General features: G+C 52.8%; 1 protein-coding gene across 1 annotated transcript in view; it reads left to right on the top strand.

The window, feature by feature from the left end:
- The first annotated feature begins 414 nt into the window (after window positions 1-414).
- The window catches only part of igfbp5b (insulin-like growth factor binding protein 5b), a 59,715-nt gene continuing 42,665 nt past the window's right edge, over window positions 415-17,464 (top strand). Inside the window, exon 1 of the mRNA XM_072468519.1 lies at window positions 415-1,187. Within this exon, the coding sequence (XP_072324620.1) occupies window positions 848-1,187 (340 nt within the window). The 5' untranslated portion in view covers window positions 415-847. The remainder of the gene's footprint in view (window positions 1,188-17,464) is intronic.

Below are 17,464 nucleotides of genomic sequence, written 5' to 3'. Positions count from 1 at the left end.
TTGTGTGTCTCTCTCTGTCTCTCCTATTGTGTGTCTCTCTGTCTCTCCTATTGTGTGTGTCTCCCTGTCTCTCCTGTTGTGTGTGTGTCTCTCTCTCTCCTATTGTGTGTGTCTCTCTCTCCCTCTCCCCCTCTCTCTCCCTCCCTCTCCCCCTCTCTCACCCTCCCTCCCTCCCTCCCTTCCTCTGTCTCACACTCTTTTTCTCCCTCCCTCTCCTCTCTCTCTCTTTGTAGGTCAGTGTCCCTCGGTCTTTGCATCTATTGGTCTCTCCCTCCTGCACTTTTGTTTGTTCTCCATTTCTGTCTGTCTCTCTGTCCCTCTCTCTCTCCCCCCTCTGCCACACACTCTTTCTCTCTCTTTCCTCTGCACTGCACAGACTGGGAGGATGAGAGTGGATTGAAATCGCCTCTCCCTCATTACAGTAATAGGGTTGCTTCAAGTTTTCAAATGGGTGTCGCCTTTCAAAGTGCGGCTGAGTGAATATTGGCCTGCCTCACAGCTGGGAGTTACATTTCCAAATGCTCTTCCTTCGCTCTGGTGCTGGGAGGAGTGATTTATTCAGGCAGTGGAGGGAGATCTATTTAAAAGGGCAGTCGGGAAGCGAGCTGGAGCAGATAGTCGAGTGGGACAGAGGCGCCTGCTCTCAGACTGCACAGTCTGCAGACTTTACAAGTTTTCTGCAAGGAAAGTTTGATAACTGTGTTTTATTAAGTGCAATTTTGCAAATAATTTACAAAAGGGACAATTTGACAACTTTTGTTTTCGAAAGTTTTGGAAAACTTTTTCAAAGTTTGGAACAACTTTTTGTTTCTTGCCCAGCCTCTCGTGCCCCCCGGACAGTGCTGGCATGTTGGGGTTCTGGCAGGTTTTGATGCTTTTCTGGGTGAGTTACTGCAGCCGCTCGCAAGCTTTGGGTCCGATGGTTCATTGCCAACCCTGTGATGAGAAATCTTCCTCGCTGTGCCAGGCTCACCCTGTGGGCTGTGAGCTGGTCAAGGAGCCAGGCTGTGGCTGTTGTCTGACCTGTGCCCTCCCAGAGGGGCACAGTTGTGGCGTTTACACTGAGCTCTGCGGAGTGGATCTAAAGTGTCTCCCCAAACCAGACGAGGAGAAACCCCTTCACGCTCTGCTCCACGGCCGCGGAATCTGCAAATCCCACAGGAGCTCCCGGCAGAGCCAGCAGGCAGGTGAGAGAGTGTGAGAGAGGGAGTGTGAGAGGGGGAGAGAGAGAGGGAGTGTGAGAGGGGGAGAGAGAGAGGGAGTGTGAGAGGGGGAGAGAGAGAGGGAGGGAGGGAGAGAGAGAGGGAGTGTGAGAGGGGGAGAGAGAGAGGGAGGGAGAGAGAAAGGGAGTGTGCGAGGGAGAGAGAGGGAGTGTGAGAGGGGGAGAGAGAGAGGGAGGGAGAGAGAAAGGGAGTGTGAGAGGGAGAGAGAGAGAGGGAGTGTGAGAGAGGGAGTGTGAGAGGGGGAGAGAGAGAGGGAGGGAGGGAGAGAGAGAGGGAGTGTGAGAGGGGGAGAGAGAGAGGGAGGGAGAGAGAAAGGGAGTGTGAGAGGGAGAGAGAGGGAGTGTGAGAGGGGGAGAGAGAGAGGGAGGGAGAGAGAAAGGGAGTGTGAGAGGGAGAGAGAGGGAGTGTGAGAGGGGGAGAGAGAGAGGGAGGGAGAGAGAGAGGGAGTGTGAGAGGGAGGGAGGGGAGAGAGAGAGGGAGTGTGAGAGGGAGGGAGGGGGAGAGAGAGAGATGAAGGGAGGGAAAGAGAGAGGGAGGGAGGGGGAGAGAGAGAGGGAGTGTGAGAGGGAGAGAGAGAGGGAGTGTGAGAGAGAATGAGAGAGAGGAGTGTGAGAGGGGAGAGAGGGAGGGAGAGAGAAGGGAGTGTGAGAGGGAGAGAGAGAGGGAGTGTGAGAGGGGGAGAGAGAGAGGGAGGAGAGAGAGGGAGGGAGGGAGAGAGAGAGAGAGAGAGGGAGAGAGAGAGAGAGAGGGAGGGAGAGAGAGGGGGAGTGTGAGAGGGAGGGAGGGAGAGTGTGAGAGGCAGGGACAGAGAGAGAGGGAGGGGCGGAGAGAGAGGGGAGAGGAGGAGAGAGAGAGAGGGAGTGTGAGAGGGGGAGAGAGAGAGAGATAAAGGGAGGGAGGGAGAGAGAGAGGGAGTGTGAGAGGGGGAGAGAGAGAGGGAGGGAGAGAGAAAGGGAGTGTGCGAGGGAGAGAGAGGGAGTGTGAGAGGGGGAGAGAGAGAGGGAGGGAGAGAGAAAGGGAGTGTGAGAGGGAGAGAGAGAGAGGGAGTGTGAGAGAGGGAGTGTGAGAGGGGGAGAGAGAGAGGGAGGGAGGGAGAGAGAGAGGGAGTGTGAGAGGGGGAGAGAGAGAGGGAGGGAGAGAGAAAGGGAGTGTGAGAGGGAGAGAGAGGGAGTGTGAGAGGGGGAGAGAGAGAGGGAGGGAGAGAGAAAGGGAGTGTGAGAGGGAGAGAGAGGGAGTGTGAGAGGGGGAGAGAGAGAGGAGGGAGAGAGAGAGGGAGTGTGAGAGGGAGGAGGGAGAGAGAGAGGGAGTGTGAGAGGGAGGGAGGGGAGAGAGAGAGATGGAGGGAGGGAAAGAGAGAGGGAGGGAGGGGGAGAGAGAGAGGGAGTGTGAGAGGAGAGAGAGAGGGAGTGTGAGAGAGAATGAGAGAGAGGGAGTGTGAGAGGGGGAGAGAGGGAGGGAGAGAGAAAGGGAGTGTGAGAGGGAGAGAGAGAGGGAGTGTGAGAGGGGAGAGAGAGAGGGAGGGAGAGAGAGGGAGGGAGGGAGAGAGAGAGAGAGAGAGAGGGAGAGAGAGAGAGAGAGGGAGGGAGAGAGAGGGGAGTGTGAGAGGGAGGGAGGGAGAGTGTGAGAGGCAGGGACAGAGAGAGAGGGAGGGGCGGAGAGAGAGGGGGAGAGGGAGGGAGAGAGAGAGGGAGTGTGAGAGGGGGAGAGAGAGAGAGATAAAGGGAGGGAGGGAGAGAGAGAGGGAGTGTGAGAGGGAGAGAGGGGGAGTGTGAGAGGGGGAGAGAGAGAGGGAGGGAGAGAGAGAGGGAGGGAGAGAGAGAGGGAGTGTGAGAGGGAGGGAGGGAGAGAGAGTGTGAAAGGGAGGGACAGAGAGAGAGGGAGGGGCGGAGAGAGGGGGAGAGGGAGCGAGAGAGAGAGGGAGTGTGAGAGGAGAGAGAGAGGCAGTGTGAGAGGGAGAGAGAGAGAGGGAGGGAGAGAGAGGGAGAGAGAGAGAGAGGGAGGGAGGGAGAGAGAGAGGGAGTGTGAGAGGGAGGGAGAGTGTGAGAGTGAGGGAGAGAGAGAGGGAGGGGCGGAGGGAGAGGGAGGGAGAGAGAGAGGGAGTGTGAGAGGGAGAGAGAGAGGGAGGGAGAGAGAGAGGGAGGAGGGAGAGATAGTGTGTGAGAGAGGGAGGGAGTGTGAGAGGGAGGGGGAGGGAGAGAGAGAGAGGGAGTGTGAAAAGGAGGGAGGGAGGGAGAGTGTGAGAGGGAGGTAGAGAGAGGGGGAGGGAGGGAGAGAGAGGGGGAGAGGGAGGGAGGGAGAGGGGGAGAGGGAGGGAGGGAGAGAGGGGGAGGGAGAGAGAGAGATGTATGAGAGAGGGAGAGAGTGTGTGAGAGAGGGAGGAAGAGAGGGAGGGAGTGTGAGAGGGAGGGGGAGAGAGAGAGGGAGGGGGAGAGAGGGAGAGGGGGGAGAGAGTGTGTGAGAGAGGGAGAGAGCGAGGGAGGCTGGGGGGAGGGAGAGAGTCTGTGAGAGAGGGAGGGGGGCAAGAGGGAGTGGGAGAGGGAGGGGAGGAGGGGGGAATGAGTGTGAGAGGGAGGGAGAGAGAGAGAGGGAGTGTGAGAGGGAGGGAGAGGGAAGGAGAGAGTGGGGAGGGAGAGAGGTTGGAGAGAGAAAGTGTGAGAGGGACGGGGAAGGGAGGGAGAGAGGGAGTGTGCGAGGAAGGGAGGGAGGAGAGAGGGAGGGGGAGGGAGAGAGAGGGAGGGAGAGTGTGTGAGGGAGGGAGGGAGAGAGGAAGGGAGGGAGAGAGAAAGTGCGAGAGAGGGAGGGAGGGAAGGAGAGAGATGTAGTGTGAGAGGGAGGGAGGGAAAGTGTGGGAGGGAGAGAGAGAGTGTGGGAGGGAGAGAGAGAGGGGAGGGAGAGAGAGAGGGGGAGGGAGGGAGAGAGTGTGTGAGAGAGGGAGGGAGAGGAGAGGGAGCGAGAGTGTGAGAGGGAGGGAGGGAGGGAGATGGGGAGGAAGGGAGAGAGAGAGTGTGTGAGTGACAGAGGGCGGGAGGAAGAGAGAGAGAGGAAGGGAGGGAGAGATAAAGTGTGTGAGAGAGGGAGGGATTTAGGGAGAGAGGACGGATAGAGAGAGTGTGAGAGGGAGGGAGGGAGCAAATGTATGAGAGAGAGAGAGAGTGTGAGAGGGAGGGAGAGTGTGAGAGGAAATGAGGGAAAGAGGGAGGGTGGGAGAGAGAGGGGGAGTGTGAGAGGGAGGGATGGAGAGAGGGAGGGAGAGAGAGAGTGAGAGGGAGGAAGAGAGAGGGGGTGAGAGAAAGTGTGAGAGGGAGTGGGAAGGAGGGAGAGAGAGAGTGTTTGAGAGAGGAGGGAGGGAGAGAGAGGGAGGGAGGGAGAGAGAAAGTGTGTGAGAGAGGGAGGGAGAGAGGGAGGAGAGAGAGTGTGAGAGAGAGGGAGGGAGGGAGAGAGTGTATGAGAGAGAGAGAGAGTGTGTGAGAGGGAGGAGAGTGAACATAGAACATTACAGCACAGTACAGGCCCTTCGCCCTCGATGTTGCGCCGACCTGTGAAACCACTCTAAAGTCCATCATTCCCTTATCATCCATATGTATAGAACATAGAGTGTGAGAGGGAGGGTGGGAGAGAGAGGGGGCGAGGGAGGGATGGAGAGAGAATGTGTGAGAGAGGGAGGGAGGGGGAGAGAGGGGGAGAGAGAGTGTGTGTAAGAGAGGGAGGGAGAGGGTGAGGGTGGGAGAGAGAGAGGGAGAAAGGGAGAGTATGAGAGGGAGGGAGAGAGTGTGAGAGGGAGAGAGAGGGGGATGGAGGAAGAGGGAGGGAGAGAGAGGGGGAGGGACGGAGAGGGAGGGAGAGAGAGATGGAGGGAGGGAGAGAGAGAGAGAGAGTGTGTGAGAGAAGGAGGGAGAGAGAGAGGGAGGGAGAGAGAGGAGGGAGGGAGAGAGAAAGGGACGGAGGGAGAGAGTGTGAGAGTGTGAGAGGGAGGGAGAGTGTGAGAGGGAGGGAGAGAGGGGGGGAGGGAGGGAGAGAGAAAGTGTGTGAGAGTGGGGGGAGGGAGGGAGAGAGAGTGTGAGAGGAAGGAAGGTGAGAGGGAGGTAGGGAGAGAGAGGGGGAGGGAGAGAGAGGGGGAGGGAGGAGAGAGGGGGAGAGGGAGGAGAGAGAGAGCGTGTGAGAGAGGGAGGGAGAGGGGGAGGGAGGGAGTGTGAGAGAGTCAGTGAGTGTGTGTGAGAGAGAGAGAAAGAGAATGGGAAAGAGAGAGAGAGAAACTGCGAGAGAGACAGTGAGTGATAGAGGGTGAGACAGTGAGAGGGAGGGAGAGGGAGTGAGTGAGTGAGTGAGAGAGTCAGAGAGTGAGAATGAGAGAGTGAGAAAGAAAGAGAGAGAGAGAGTGAGAAAGAGAAAACAGAGTGAGTGAGAGTGAGTGAGTGAGGGAGTGTGAGTGAGTGAGGGAGTGAGAGTGAGTGAGTGAGTGAGAGTGAGTGTGAGTGAATGAGGGAGTGAGAGTGAGTGAGGGAGTGAGAGTGAGTGTGAGTGAGTGAGTGAGTGAGGGAGTGAGAGTGAGTGTGAGTGAGTGAGTGAGGCAGTGTGAGTGAGAGTGAGTGTGAGTGAATGAGTGAGGGAGTGTGAGTGAGGGAGTGAGAGTGAGAGTGAGTGAGGGAGTGAGTGTGAGTGAGTGAGTGAGGGAGTGTGAGTGAGGGAGTGAGAGTGAGAGTGAGTGAGTGAGTGAGGGAGTGAGTGTGAGTGAGTGAGTGAGGGAGTGTGAGTGAGGGAGTGTGAGTGAGGGAGTGAGAGTGAGTGAGTGAGTGTGAATGAGTGTGAGTGAGAGTGAGTGTGAGTGAGAGTGAGTGAGGGAGTGAGTGAGTGAGTGAGGGAGTGAGTGTGAGTGAGTGAGGGAGTGTGAGTGAGGGAGTGAGTGAGGGAGTGAGAGTGAGTGTGAGTGAGGGAGTGTGAGTGAGGGAGTGTGAGTGAGGGAGTGAGGGAGTGTGAGTGAGTGAGGGAGTGAGTGAGTGAGTGAGAGTGAGTGTGAGGGAGTGAGGGAGTGAGTGAGGGAGTGAGTGAGGGAGTGAGAGTGAGTGTGAGTGAGGGAGTGAGTGAGTGAGGGAGTGAGGGAGGGAGTGAGTGAGTGAGTGAGGGAGTGAGAGTGAGTGAGAGTGAGTGTGAGTGAGGGAGTGTGGGAATGAGGGAGTGAGAGTGAGTGAGGGAGTGAGTGAGGGAGTTAGAGTGAGTGTGAGTGAGTGAGGGAGTGAGAGTGAGTGTGAGTGTGTGAGGGAGTGTGACTGAGTGAGTGTGAGTGAGGGAGTGAGAGTAAGAGTGAGTGTGAATGAGGGAGTGAGGGAGTGAGAGTGAGTGTGAGTGAGTGAGGGAGTGAGTGAGTGAGGGAGTGAGGGAGGGAGGGAGGGAGTGAGGGAGTGAGAGTGAGTGTGAGTGAGTGAGGGAGTGAGTGAGTGAGGGAGGGAGTCAGTGAGGGAGTGAGGGAGGGAGGGAGGGAGTGAGGGAGTGAGTGAGTGAGGGAGTGGGGGAGTGAGAGTGAGTGTGAGTGAGTGAGGGAGTGAGGGAGGGAGGGAGTGAGGGAGGGAGTGAGGGAGTGAGTGAGGGAGGGAGGGAGTGAGAGAGTGAGTGAGGGAGGGAGTGAGGGAGTGAGTGAGGGAGGGAGGGAGTGAGTGAGGGAGGGAGGGAGTGTGGGAGTGAGTGAGGGAGTGAGTGAGGGAGGGAGAGAGTGAGTGAGTGTGGGAGTGAGGGAGGGAGGGAGTGAGGCAGGGAGTGTGGGAGGGAGTGAGGGAGTGAGTGAGGGAGTGTGGGAGCTGCTCAGGGAGACTTTGTCACATTCTCTCCGCCACACACTGGCCAACAGGCTGATGTGGAATTCAGTTTGATAACGAGGTGAGACGGGAGAGAAACACAGAGGACAAAGCAGCAGAAAGACAGGGAGACAGGCAGTGAGAGAGGGATAAACAAAGTTAGAGAGTGAAGAACAGAGAGAGACAGAAAACGCAAATAGGGATAGGGACAGACAGGAAGAGATAGACAGACACACACGCACACAGACAACTCCAGACAGAGAGAGGCAGGGAAGCAGAGATGCAGGTGAGAGAGACAGAGACACACAGAAAGAGCATCTCATTGTTCATATCTGAAGATGCATTCACAGCAATAGAGAGAGAGAGAGGCGCATATAGAGACACAGAGAGGGAGAGACACACAGACACAGAGAGAGAGGGAGAGACAGAGAGAGACACACACACGCAGACACTGTGATAGACACACAGAGAGACAGATACACACACACACAGACAGAGAGGCACAGAGAGAGAGAGAGACAGCGAGGAATAGCGAGAGAGACAGAGACAGAGAGGGAGAGGCAGAGAGAGAGACACACACACAGACAGAGGGAGAGAGAGCGACACAAACACACAGAGAGAGACAGACAGACATAAGATAAAGAGACAGAAAGAGGACAGAGAGAAAAGAAACAGAGAGAAAGAGAGGGATGGAGAGGCGTACAGAGATAGAGCCACACACAGAGACAGACAGAGAGAGACAGACATACACAAAGGGAGTGATCCAAACACAATCAGTGTGCCTGTAATACTTCAATTCTGTTTGTGTCTCTGATTGGGTTAAATCCTCTCCATGCCAGCAACACAATTCCTGAGGGCTCAGGGGTTCTCTGTTTCACTCTCTCTCTGTCTCTGTCTCTCCCTCTCTGTCTCTCTCTCTGTGTGTGTCTCTCTCTCTCTCTGTCTCTCTCTCTCTGTCTCTCTCTCCGTCTCTCTCTCCGTCTCTCTCTCTGTCTCTCTCTCCGTCTCTCTGTCTCTCTCTCTGTCTCTGTCTCTCTCTCTGTCTCTCTCTCCATCTCTCTCTCTGTCTGTCTCTCTCTCTCTCTGTCTCTCTCTCTCTCTCCGTCTCTCTCTCCGTCTCTCTCTCTGTCTCTGTCTCTCTCTCTGCCTCTGTCTCTCTCTCTGTCTCTCTCTCTGTCTCTGTCTCTCTCTCTGTCTCTCTCTCCGTCTCTCTCTCTCTCTCTGTCTCTCTCTCTCTCTCTCTCTGTCTCTCTCTCTCTCTCTCTGTCTCTCTCTCTCTGTCTCTCTCTCTCTCTCTGTCTCTCTCTGTGTGTCTCTCTCTCTGTCTCTCTCTCTCTCTCTGTCTCTCTCTCTCTCTCTGTCTCTGGAGAACTGGATTTTAGGCAGGGCAATGAGCGACTGAATCCTTAACTGCAACCCAGGCTGAGTGAGGGGGAGAGGGGTACAGATAGTGATGTGGAAAATAAGTCACAAAAACATTTGTCACGGGAGGTTTTCACACAGGGAACATCTCCATGCTGCAGAGTAAATTTAAAGTGGCCAGGGTTCAGACCCAGACTGTGATTTTACCCATGCGCGGGTCCGAGTGAATCAGTCAGGAGATTTGTTGTGTACTGGCGATCCTAGCTGTGCCTGTACAGCTGTTCCAGTTGTGGTTCTCCACTCAGCTGTCCCATCCCTCTGCAGCTGTTGATCAAGCCCTGACAGATGTTACTGTCTTATCTCCAGCTGTTGGAGGGAGTTGGTACAACTGATTTAATAAGGGCCACACACGGAATTCCCAGAAATGCTCCTAAATACTGGGATCAGCTGTCCGGCACAATTGAAGATTTGAACCCACGGAGCAGGGGCTCAGGAGGGCTTTAGGGCGCAGGTACCTGATAGGACGCTCGAGGCAGGGCACCAAGCTAGGGTGACACGGTGGTCAGCACCGCTGCCCCACTCCGCCAGGGGCCCCGGTTCGATTCCCGGCTTGGGTCACTGTCTGTGCGGGGGTCTGCACGTTCTCCCCGCGTCTGCGTGGGTTTCCTCCGGGTGCCCCGGTTTCCCCCCACAGACCAAAGGCGGGCAGGTTAGGTTAGGGTTACAGGGATTGGGCAAAAATGTGGGCCTAAGTACGGTGCTTTCAGAGGCTGCCTCCTTCCACACTGGAAACATTCTGTGATTCTCAACCTTGCTAAAAGGCAGGATGCTGGTGCAGAGCAGGGGCACACCTGTGCCCAGGGCAAGGAGCAGGTCTTGCAATTGTTCAACAACTCGGATAGAGTAACAGTTTGTGCAGTCTGATAATCCCTTTACTGCACTATGGACAGGAGCAGACGCGTGCAGGCTTTGGGGAGAAAGACATCAGCACTAAAATTGGCCCTCCACCTGTTCAATGCAATACTCCAGGAGGTTAGAGCAGAACAACTTAATAACAATAATAATAATCGCTTATTGTCACAAGTAGGCTTCAATGAAGTTCCTGTGAAAAGCCCCTAGTCGCCACATTGCGGCGCCTGTTCGGGGAGGCCGGTACGGGAATTGAACCCGCGCTGCTGGCCTTGTGCTGCATTACAGGCCAGCTGTTTAGCCCACTGTGCTAAACCAGCCCCACTTAGACTGACGCTGCCCATGCCAAACTGGGGGAGCACTGTAGTGTGCGAGGGTCAGTACTGAGGGAGTGCTGCACTGTCAGAGGGTCAGTGCTGAGGGAGTGCTGCACTGTCAGAGGGTCAGTACTGAGGCAGTGCTGCACTGTCAGAGGGTCAGTACTGAGGGAGTGCCACACTGTCAGAGGGTCAGTACTGAGGGAGTGCCGCACTGTCAGAGGGTCAGTACTGAGGAAGTGCTGCACTGTCAGAGGGTCAGTACTGAGGGTGTGCTGCACTGTCAGAGGGTCAGTACTGAGGGAGTGCCGCACTGTCAGAGGGTCAGTACTGAGGGACACTGCACTGTCAGAGGGTCAGTACTGAGGGTGTGCTGCACTGTCAGAGGGTCAGTACTGAGGGAGTGCCGCAGTGTCAGAGGATCAGCACTGAGGTAGTGCTGCACTGTCAGAGGGTCAGGACTGAGTGAGTGCTGCACTGTCAGAGGGTCAGTACTGAGGGAGTGCTGCACTGTCAGAGGGTCAGTACTGAGGGAGTGCTGCACTGTCAGAGGGTCAGTACTGAGGGTGTGCTGCACTGTCAGAGGGTCAGTACTGAGGGTGTGCTGCACTGTCAGAGGGTCAGTACTGAGGGTGTGCTGCACTGTCAGAGGGTCAGTACTGAGGGAGTGCTGCACTGTCAGAGGGTCAGGACTGAGTGAGTGCTGCACTGTCAGAAGGTCAGTACTGAGGCAGTGCTGCACTGTCAGAGGGTCAGTACTGAGGCAGTGCCACACTGTCAGAGGGTCAGTACTGAGGGAGTGCTGCACTGTCAGAGGGTCAGTACTGAGGCAGTGCCACACTGTCAGAGGGTCAGTACTGAGGGAGTGCTGCAATGTCAGGGGGCCAGTACAGAGGGAGTGCTGCACTGTCAGAGGGTCAGTACTGAGGGTGTGCTGCACTGTCAGAGGGTCAGTACTGAGGGAGTGCCGCAGTGTCAGAGGATCAGCACTGAGGTAGTGCTGCACTGTCAGAGGGTCAGGACTGAGTGAGTGCTGCACTGTCAGAGGGTCAGTACTGAGGGAGTGCTGCACTGTCAGAGGGTCAGTACTGAGGGAGTGCTGCACTGTCAGAGGGTCAGTACTGAGGGTGTGCTGCACTGTCAGAGGGTCAGTACTGAGGGTGTGCTGCACTGTCAGAGGGTCAGTACTGAGGGTGTGCTGCACTGTCAGAGGGTCAGTACTGAGGGTGTGCTGCACTGTCAGAGGGTCAGTACTGAGGGAGTGCTGCACTGTCAGAGGGTCAGTACTGAGGGAGTGCTGCACTGTCAGAGGGTCAGTACTGAGGCAGTGCTGCACTGTCAGAGGGTCAGTACTGAGGCAGTGCCACACTGTCAGAGGGTCAGTACTGAGGGAGTGCCGCACTGTCAGAGGGTCAGTACTGAGGAAGTGCTGCACTGTCAGAGGGTCAGTACTGTGGGTGTGCTGCACTGTCAGAGGGTCAGTACTGAGGGAGTGCCGCACTGTCAGAGGGTCAGTACTGAGGGACACTGCACTGTCAGAGGGTCAGTACTGAGGGTGTGCTGCACTGTCAGAGGGTCAGTACTGAGGGAGTGCCGCAGTGTCAGAGGATCAGCACTGAGGTAGTGCTGCACTGTCAGAGGGTCAGTACTGAGGGTGTGCTGCACTGTCAGAGGGTCAGTACTGAGGGAGTGCTGCACTGTCAGAGAGTCAGTACTGAGGGAGTGCTGCACTGTCAGAGGGTCAGGACTGAGTGAGTGCTGCACTGTCAGAGGGTCAGTACTGAGTGAGTGCTGCACTGTCAGAGGGTCAGTACTGAGGGAGTGCTGCACTGTCAGAGGGTCAGTACTGAGGGTGTGCTGCACTGTCAGAGGGTCAGTACTGAGGGTGTGCTGCACTGTCAGAGGGTCAGTACTGAGGGTGTGCTGCACTGTCAGAGGGTCAGTACTGAGGGTGTGCTGCACTGTCAGAGGGTCAGTACTGAGGGAGTGCTGCACTGTCAGAGAGTCAGTACTGAGGGAGTGCTGCACTGTCAGAGGGTCAGTACTGAGGGAGTGCCGCACTGTCAGAGGGTCAGTACTGAGGGAGTGCTGCACTGTCAGAGGGTCAGTACTGAGGGTGTGCTGCACTGTCAGAGGGTCAGTACTGAGGGAGACCTGCACTATCAGAGAATCAGTACTCAGGGAGTGCCGCACTGTCAGAGGGTCAGTACTGAGGGAGTGCTGCACTGTCAGAGGGTCAGTACTGAGGGAGTGCCGCACTGTCAGAGGGTCAGTATTCTCTCCTGCCCTGGCCCAAACTGATCTCTGTTGCGTTTATCTTCATGGGTTCACGCTGTGAATAAATAAACTGCCACATCCCCTTCTTTACAACAGCGACACCATGTCAAGGATGCTTTAACTGTAAATCACTTTGTGTAATCTTGTAGTTGTGGAAGGTTCTATGTAAATACAGCTCTTTTCAGCTGTGTGGGTGTTTGCGAATTATGATGGGTGAGGGTGGAGTCGCTTGGCAGACAAGAGCGTCAACTGAGATGCTTAAAACTTGGCATCCCACAGGTCAGGACCCCATCCCCCAACCTGCATGTTGATTGTCCTTCACAGACAGACTGTGTAAATTCCAGCTCCGAAACATGCTGTGGGTTGCACGGGAAGATTCTACTGAATCCAATCACGCAATGAGTTTGTTGATTTGGTTAATGTGCGAGATTAATCTCATTATTCCTGATGTATAAAAGGAGCAAACCTATCAGAGTTCAGCCTCCATGGGCTCCTCCGGTGATCTCTGCACTGTAGGATCTCCCCGGCAGCGATTCCACCCATGGATAATAGTCTCTAATTTTCTCTGCCCAAGTCACAAGTGCAGAACGGCGACTTGCTCGTACGAAAGGGTAACCCCTGACTTTCAATCAAACAATCATTGCATTGTACAGGTCATGTTGCTGTTCCCTCAGTCTTAATTTGCCCAGCCCCATGTCGGGGGAAAATAGTCTTCACCAGCAAAATCCAGGGTGCAGAAGACAAGAGGATTGCAAGAATTATGTGCAATATTTGCAAAATAAGTGACCATAGGCATCACTTCAGAAATCCAGAGTGGGGAAGATCATTAAGTGTCACTCTCTGTGTAACTGTAGAGTCACTGTTTATTCAGAGTGAGGATCACTCTCTGTGTAACTGTAGAGTCACTGTTTATTCAGCAGTGTGAGAGTCACTCTCAGTGTAACTGTACAGAGTCACTGTTTATTCAGGGTGAGCATCACTCACTGTGTAACTGTACAGAGTCACTGTTTATTCAGGGTGAGGATCACTCACTGTGTAACTGTACAGAGTCACTGTTTATTCAGGGTGAGCATCACTCACTGTGTAACTGTACAGAGTCAGTGTTTATTCAGGGTGAGGGTCACTCACTCTGTAACTGTACAGTCACTGTTTATTCAGGGTGAGCACCACTCACTGTGTAACTGTACAGAGTCACTGTTTATTCAGAGTCAGTGTTTATTCAGGGTGAGGATCACTCACTGTGTAACTGTACAGAGTCACTGTTTATTCAGGGTGAGGATCACTCACTGTGTAACTGCAGAGTCAGTGTTTATTCAGGGTGAGGATCACTCACTGTGTAACTGCACAGAGTCAGTGTTTATTCAGGGTGAGGATCACTCACTGTGTAACTGTACAGAGTCACTGTTTATTCAGGGTGAGGATCACTCACTGTGTAACTGCACAGAGTCAGTGTTTATTCAGGGTGAGGATCACTCACTGTGTAACTGTACAGAGTCACTGTTTATTCAGGGTGAGGATCACTCACTCTGTAACTGTACAGAGTCACTGTTTATTCAGGGTGAGGATCACTCACTGTGTAACTGTACAGAGTCACTGTTTATTCAGGGTGAGGATCACTCACTGTGTAACTGTACAGAGTCACTGTTTATTCAGGGTGAGGATCACTCACTCTGTAACTGTACAGAGTCACTGATTATTCAGCAGGGTGAGGATCACATACCTCTTCATTCACCTCAGGAAGGAGCAGCGCTCCGAAAGCTAGTGACATCGAAACAAACCTGTTGGACTTTAACCTGGTGTTGTAAGACTTCGTAACTGTACAGAGCCACTCACTGTGTAACTGTACAGAGTCACTGTTTATTCAGCAGGGTGAGGATCACTCACTGTGTAACTGTACAGAGTCACTGTTTATTCAGCAGGGTGAGGGTCACTCACTGTGTAACTGTACAGAGTCACTGTTTATTCATGGTGAGGATCACTCACTGTGTAACTGTACAGGGTCACTGTTTATTCAGTGTGAGGATCACTCACTGTGTAACTGTACAGAGTCACTGTTTATTCAGCAGGGTGAGGGTCACTCACTGTGTAACTGTACAGAGTCACTGTTTATTCAGCAGGGTGAGGATCACTCACTGTGTAACTGTACAGAATCACTGTTTATTCAGGGTGAGGATCACTCACTGTGTAACTGTACAGAGTCACTGTTTATTCAGGGTAAGGATCACACACTGTGTAACTGTACAGAGTCAATGTTTATTGAGAGTGAGGATCACTCACTGTGCAACTGTACAGATTCACTGTTTATTCAGGGTGAGGATCACTCACTGTGTAACTGTACAAATTCACTGTTTATTCAGGGTGAGGATCACTCACTGTGTAACTGTACAGAGTCACTGTTTATTCAGCAGGGTGAGGATCACTCACTGTGTAACTGTACAGAGTCACTGTTTATTCAGCATGGTGAGGATCACTCACTGTGTAACTGTACAGAGTCACTGTTTATTCAGGGTGAGGATCACTCATTGTGTAACTGTACAGAGTCACTGTTTATTCAGGGTAAGGATCACTCACTGTGTAACTGTACAGAGTCAATGTTTATTGAGGGTGAGGATCACTCACTGTGTAACTGTACAGATTCATTGTTTATTCAGGGTGAGGATCACTCACTGTGTAACTGTACAAATTCACTCTTTATTCAGGGTGACGATCACTCACTGTGTAACTGTACAGAGTCACTGTTTATTCAGGGTGAGGATCACTCACTGTGTAACTGTACAGAGTCACTGTTTATTCAGGGTGAGGGTCACTCACTGTGTAACTGTACAGAGTCGCTGTTTATTCAGCAGGGTGAGGATCACTCACTGTGTAACTGCACAGAGTCACTGTTTATTCAGGGTGAGGATCACTCACTGTGTAACTGTACAGAGTCACTGTTTATTCAGGGTGAGGTTCACTCACTGTGTAACTGTACAGAGTCACTGTTTATTCAGCAGCGTGAGGATCACTCACTGTGTAACTGTACAGAGTCACTGTTTATTCAGGGTGAGGGTCACTCACTGTGTAACTGTACAGAGTCACTGTTTATTCAGCAGGGTGAGGATCAATCACTGTCAGGCAGGGAAGAGATGGTCGAGTGAGGGAACCATGGTTGACAAGAGAGGTTGAATGTCTTGTTAAGAGGAAAAAGGTGACTTATGTAAGGCTGAGGAAACAAGGTTCAGACAGGGCGTTGGAGGGATACAAGATAGCCAGGAGGGAACTGAAGAAAGGGATTAGGAGAGCTAAGAGAGGGCATAAACAATCTTTGGCGGGTAGGATCAAGGAAAACCCCAAGGCCTTTTACACATATGTGAGAAATATGAGAATGACTAGAGCGAGGGTAGGTCCGATCAAGGACAGTAGCGGGAGATTGTGTATTGAGTCTGAAGAGATAGGAGAGGTCTTGAACGAGTACTTTTCTTCTGTATTTACAAATGAGAGGGGCGATATTGTTGGAGAGGACAGTGTGAAACAGATTGGTAAGCTCGAGGAAATACTTGTGAGGAAGGAAGATGTGTTGGGCATTTTGAAAAACTTGAGGATAGACAAGTCCCCCGGGCCTGACGGGATATATCCAAGGATTCTATGGGAAGCAAGAGATGAAATTGCAGAGCCGTTGGCAATGATCATTTCGTCCTCACTGTCAACAGGGGTGGTACCAGGGGATTGGAGAGTGGCGAATGTCGTGCCCCTGTTCAAAAAAGGGAATAGGGATACCCCTGGGAATTACAGGCCAGTTAGTCTTACTTCGGTGGTAGGCAAAGTCATGGAAAGGGTACTGAAGGATAGGATTTCTGAGCATCTGGAAAGACACTGCTTGATTAGGGATAGTCAGCACGGATTTGTGAGGGGTAGTTCTTGCCTTACAAGACTTATTGAATTCTTTGAGGAGGTGACCAAGCATGTGGATGCAGGTAAAGCAGTGGATATAGTGTACATGGATTTTAGTAAGGCATTTGATAAGGTTCCCCATGGTAGGCTTCTGCAGAAAGTAAGGAGGCATGGGATAGTGGGAAATTTGGCCAGTTGGAGAACGAACTGGCTAACCGATAGAAGTCAGAGAGTGGTGGTAGATGGCAAATATTCAGCCTGGATCCCAGTTACCAGTGGCGTACCGCAGGGATCAGTTCTGAGTCCTCTGCTGTTTGCGGTTTTCATTAATGACTTGGATGAGGGAATTGAAGGGTGGGTCAGTAAATTTGCAGACGATACGAAGATTGCTGGAGTTGTGGATAGTGAGGAGGGCTGTTGTTGGCTGCAAAGAGACATAGATAGGATGCAGAGCTGGGCTGAGAAGTGGCAGATGGAGTTTAACCCTGAAAAGTGTGAGGTTGTCCATTTTGGAAGGACAAATATGAATGCGGAATACAGGGTTAACGGTAGAGTTCTTGGCAATGTGGAGGAGCAGAGAGATCTTGGGGTCTATGTTCATACATCTTTGAAAGTTACCACTCAAGTGAATAGAGCTGTGAAAAAGGCCTCTGGTGTGCTCGCGTTCATTAACAGAGGGATTGAATTTAAGAGCCGTGAGGTGATGATGCAGCTGTACAAAACCTTGGTAAGGCCACATTTGGAGTACTGTGTACAGTTCTGGTCGCCTCATTTTAGGAAGGATGTGGAAGCTTTGGAAAAGGTGCAAAGAAGATTTACCAGGATGTTGCCTGGAATGGAGAGTAGGTCTTACGAGGAAAGGTTGAGGGTGCTAGGCCTTTTCTCATTAGAACGGAGAAGGATGGGGGGCGACTTGACAGAGGTTTATATGATGATCAGGGGAATAGATAGAGTAGACAGTCAGAGACTTTTTCCCAGGGTGGAACAAACCATTACAAAGGGACATAAATTTAAGGTGAATGGTGGAAGATATAGGGGGGATGTCAGAGGTAGATTCTTTACCCAGAGAGTAGTGGGGGCATGGAATGCACTGCCTGTGGAAGTAGTTGAGTCGGAAACATTAGGGACCTTTAAGCAGCTATTGGATAGGTACATGGATTATGGTAAAATGATATAGTGTAGATTTATTTGTTCTTCAGGGCAGCACGGTAGCATTGTGGATAGCACAATTGGTTCACAGCTCCAGAGTCCCAGGTTCGATTCCGGCTTGGGTCACTGTCTGTGCGGAGACTGCACATCCTCCCCGTGTGTGCGTGGGTTTCCACCGGGTGCTCCGGTTTCCTCCCACAGTCCAAAGATGTGCAGGTTAGGTGGATTGGCCATGATAAATTGCCCGTAGTGTCCAAAATTGCCCTGAGTGTTGGGTGGAGGTGTTGACTTTGAGTAGGGTGCTCTTTCCAAGAGCCGGTGCAGACTCAATGGGCCGAATGGTTTACTTCTGCACTGTAAATTCAATGATAATCTATGATTAATCTAGGACAAAGGTTCGGCACAACATCGTGGGCCGAAGGGCCTGTTCTGTGCTGTATTTTTCTATGTTTTCTATGTTCTATGTAACTGTACAGAGTCACTGGTTATTCAGGGTGAGGATCACTCACTGTGTAACTGTACAGAGTCACTGTTTATTCAGGGTGAGGGTCACTCACTGTGTAACTGTACA

Source organism: Scyliorhinus torazame, chromosome 2 (assembly GCF_047496885.1).
Source record: "Scyliorhinus torazame isolate Kashiwa2021f chromosome 2, sScyTor2.1, whole genome shotgun sequence".
Taxonomy (NCBI): Eukaryota; Metazoa; Chordata; class Chondrichthyes; order Carcharhiniformes; family Scyliorhinidae; genus Scyliorhinus; species Scyliorhinus torazame.
Note: the sequence above shows the minus strand (reverse complement) of the source record. Positions and strands in the feature narration are given on the sequence as shown.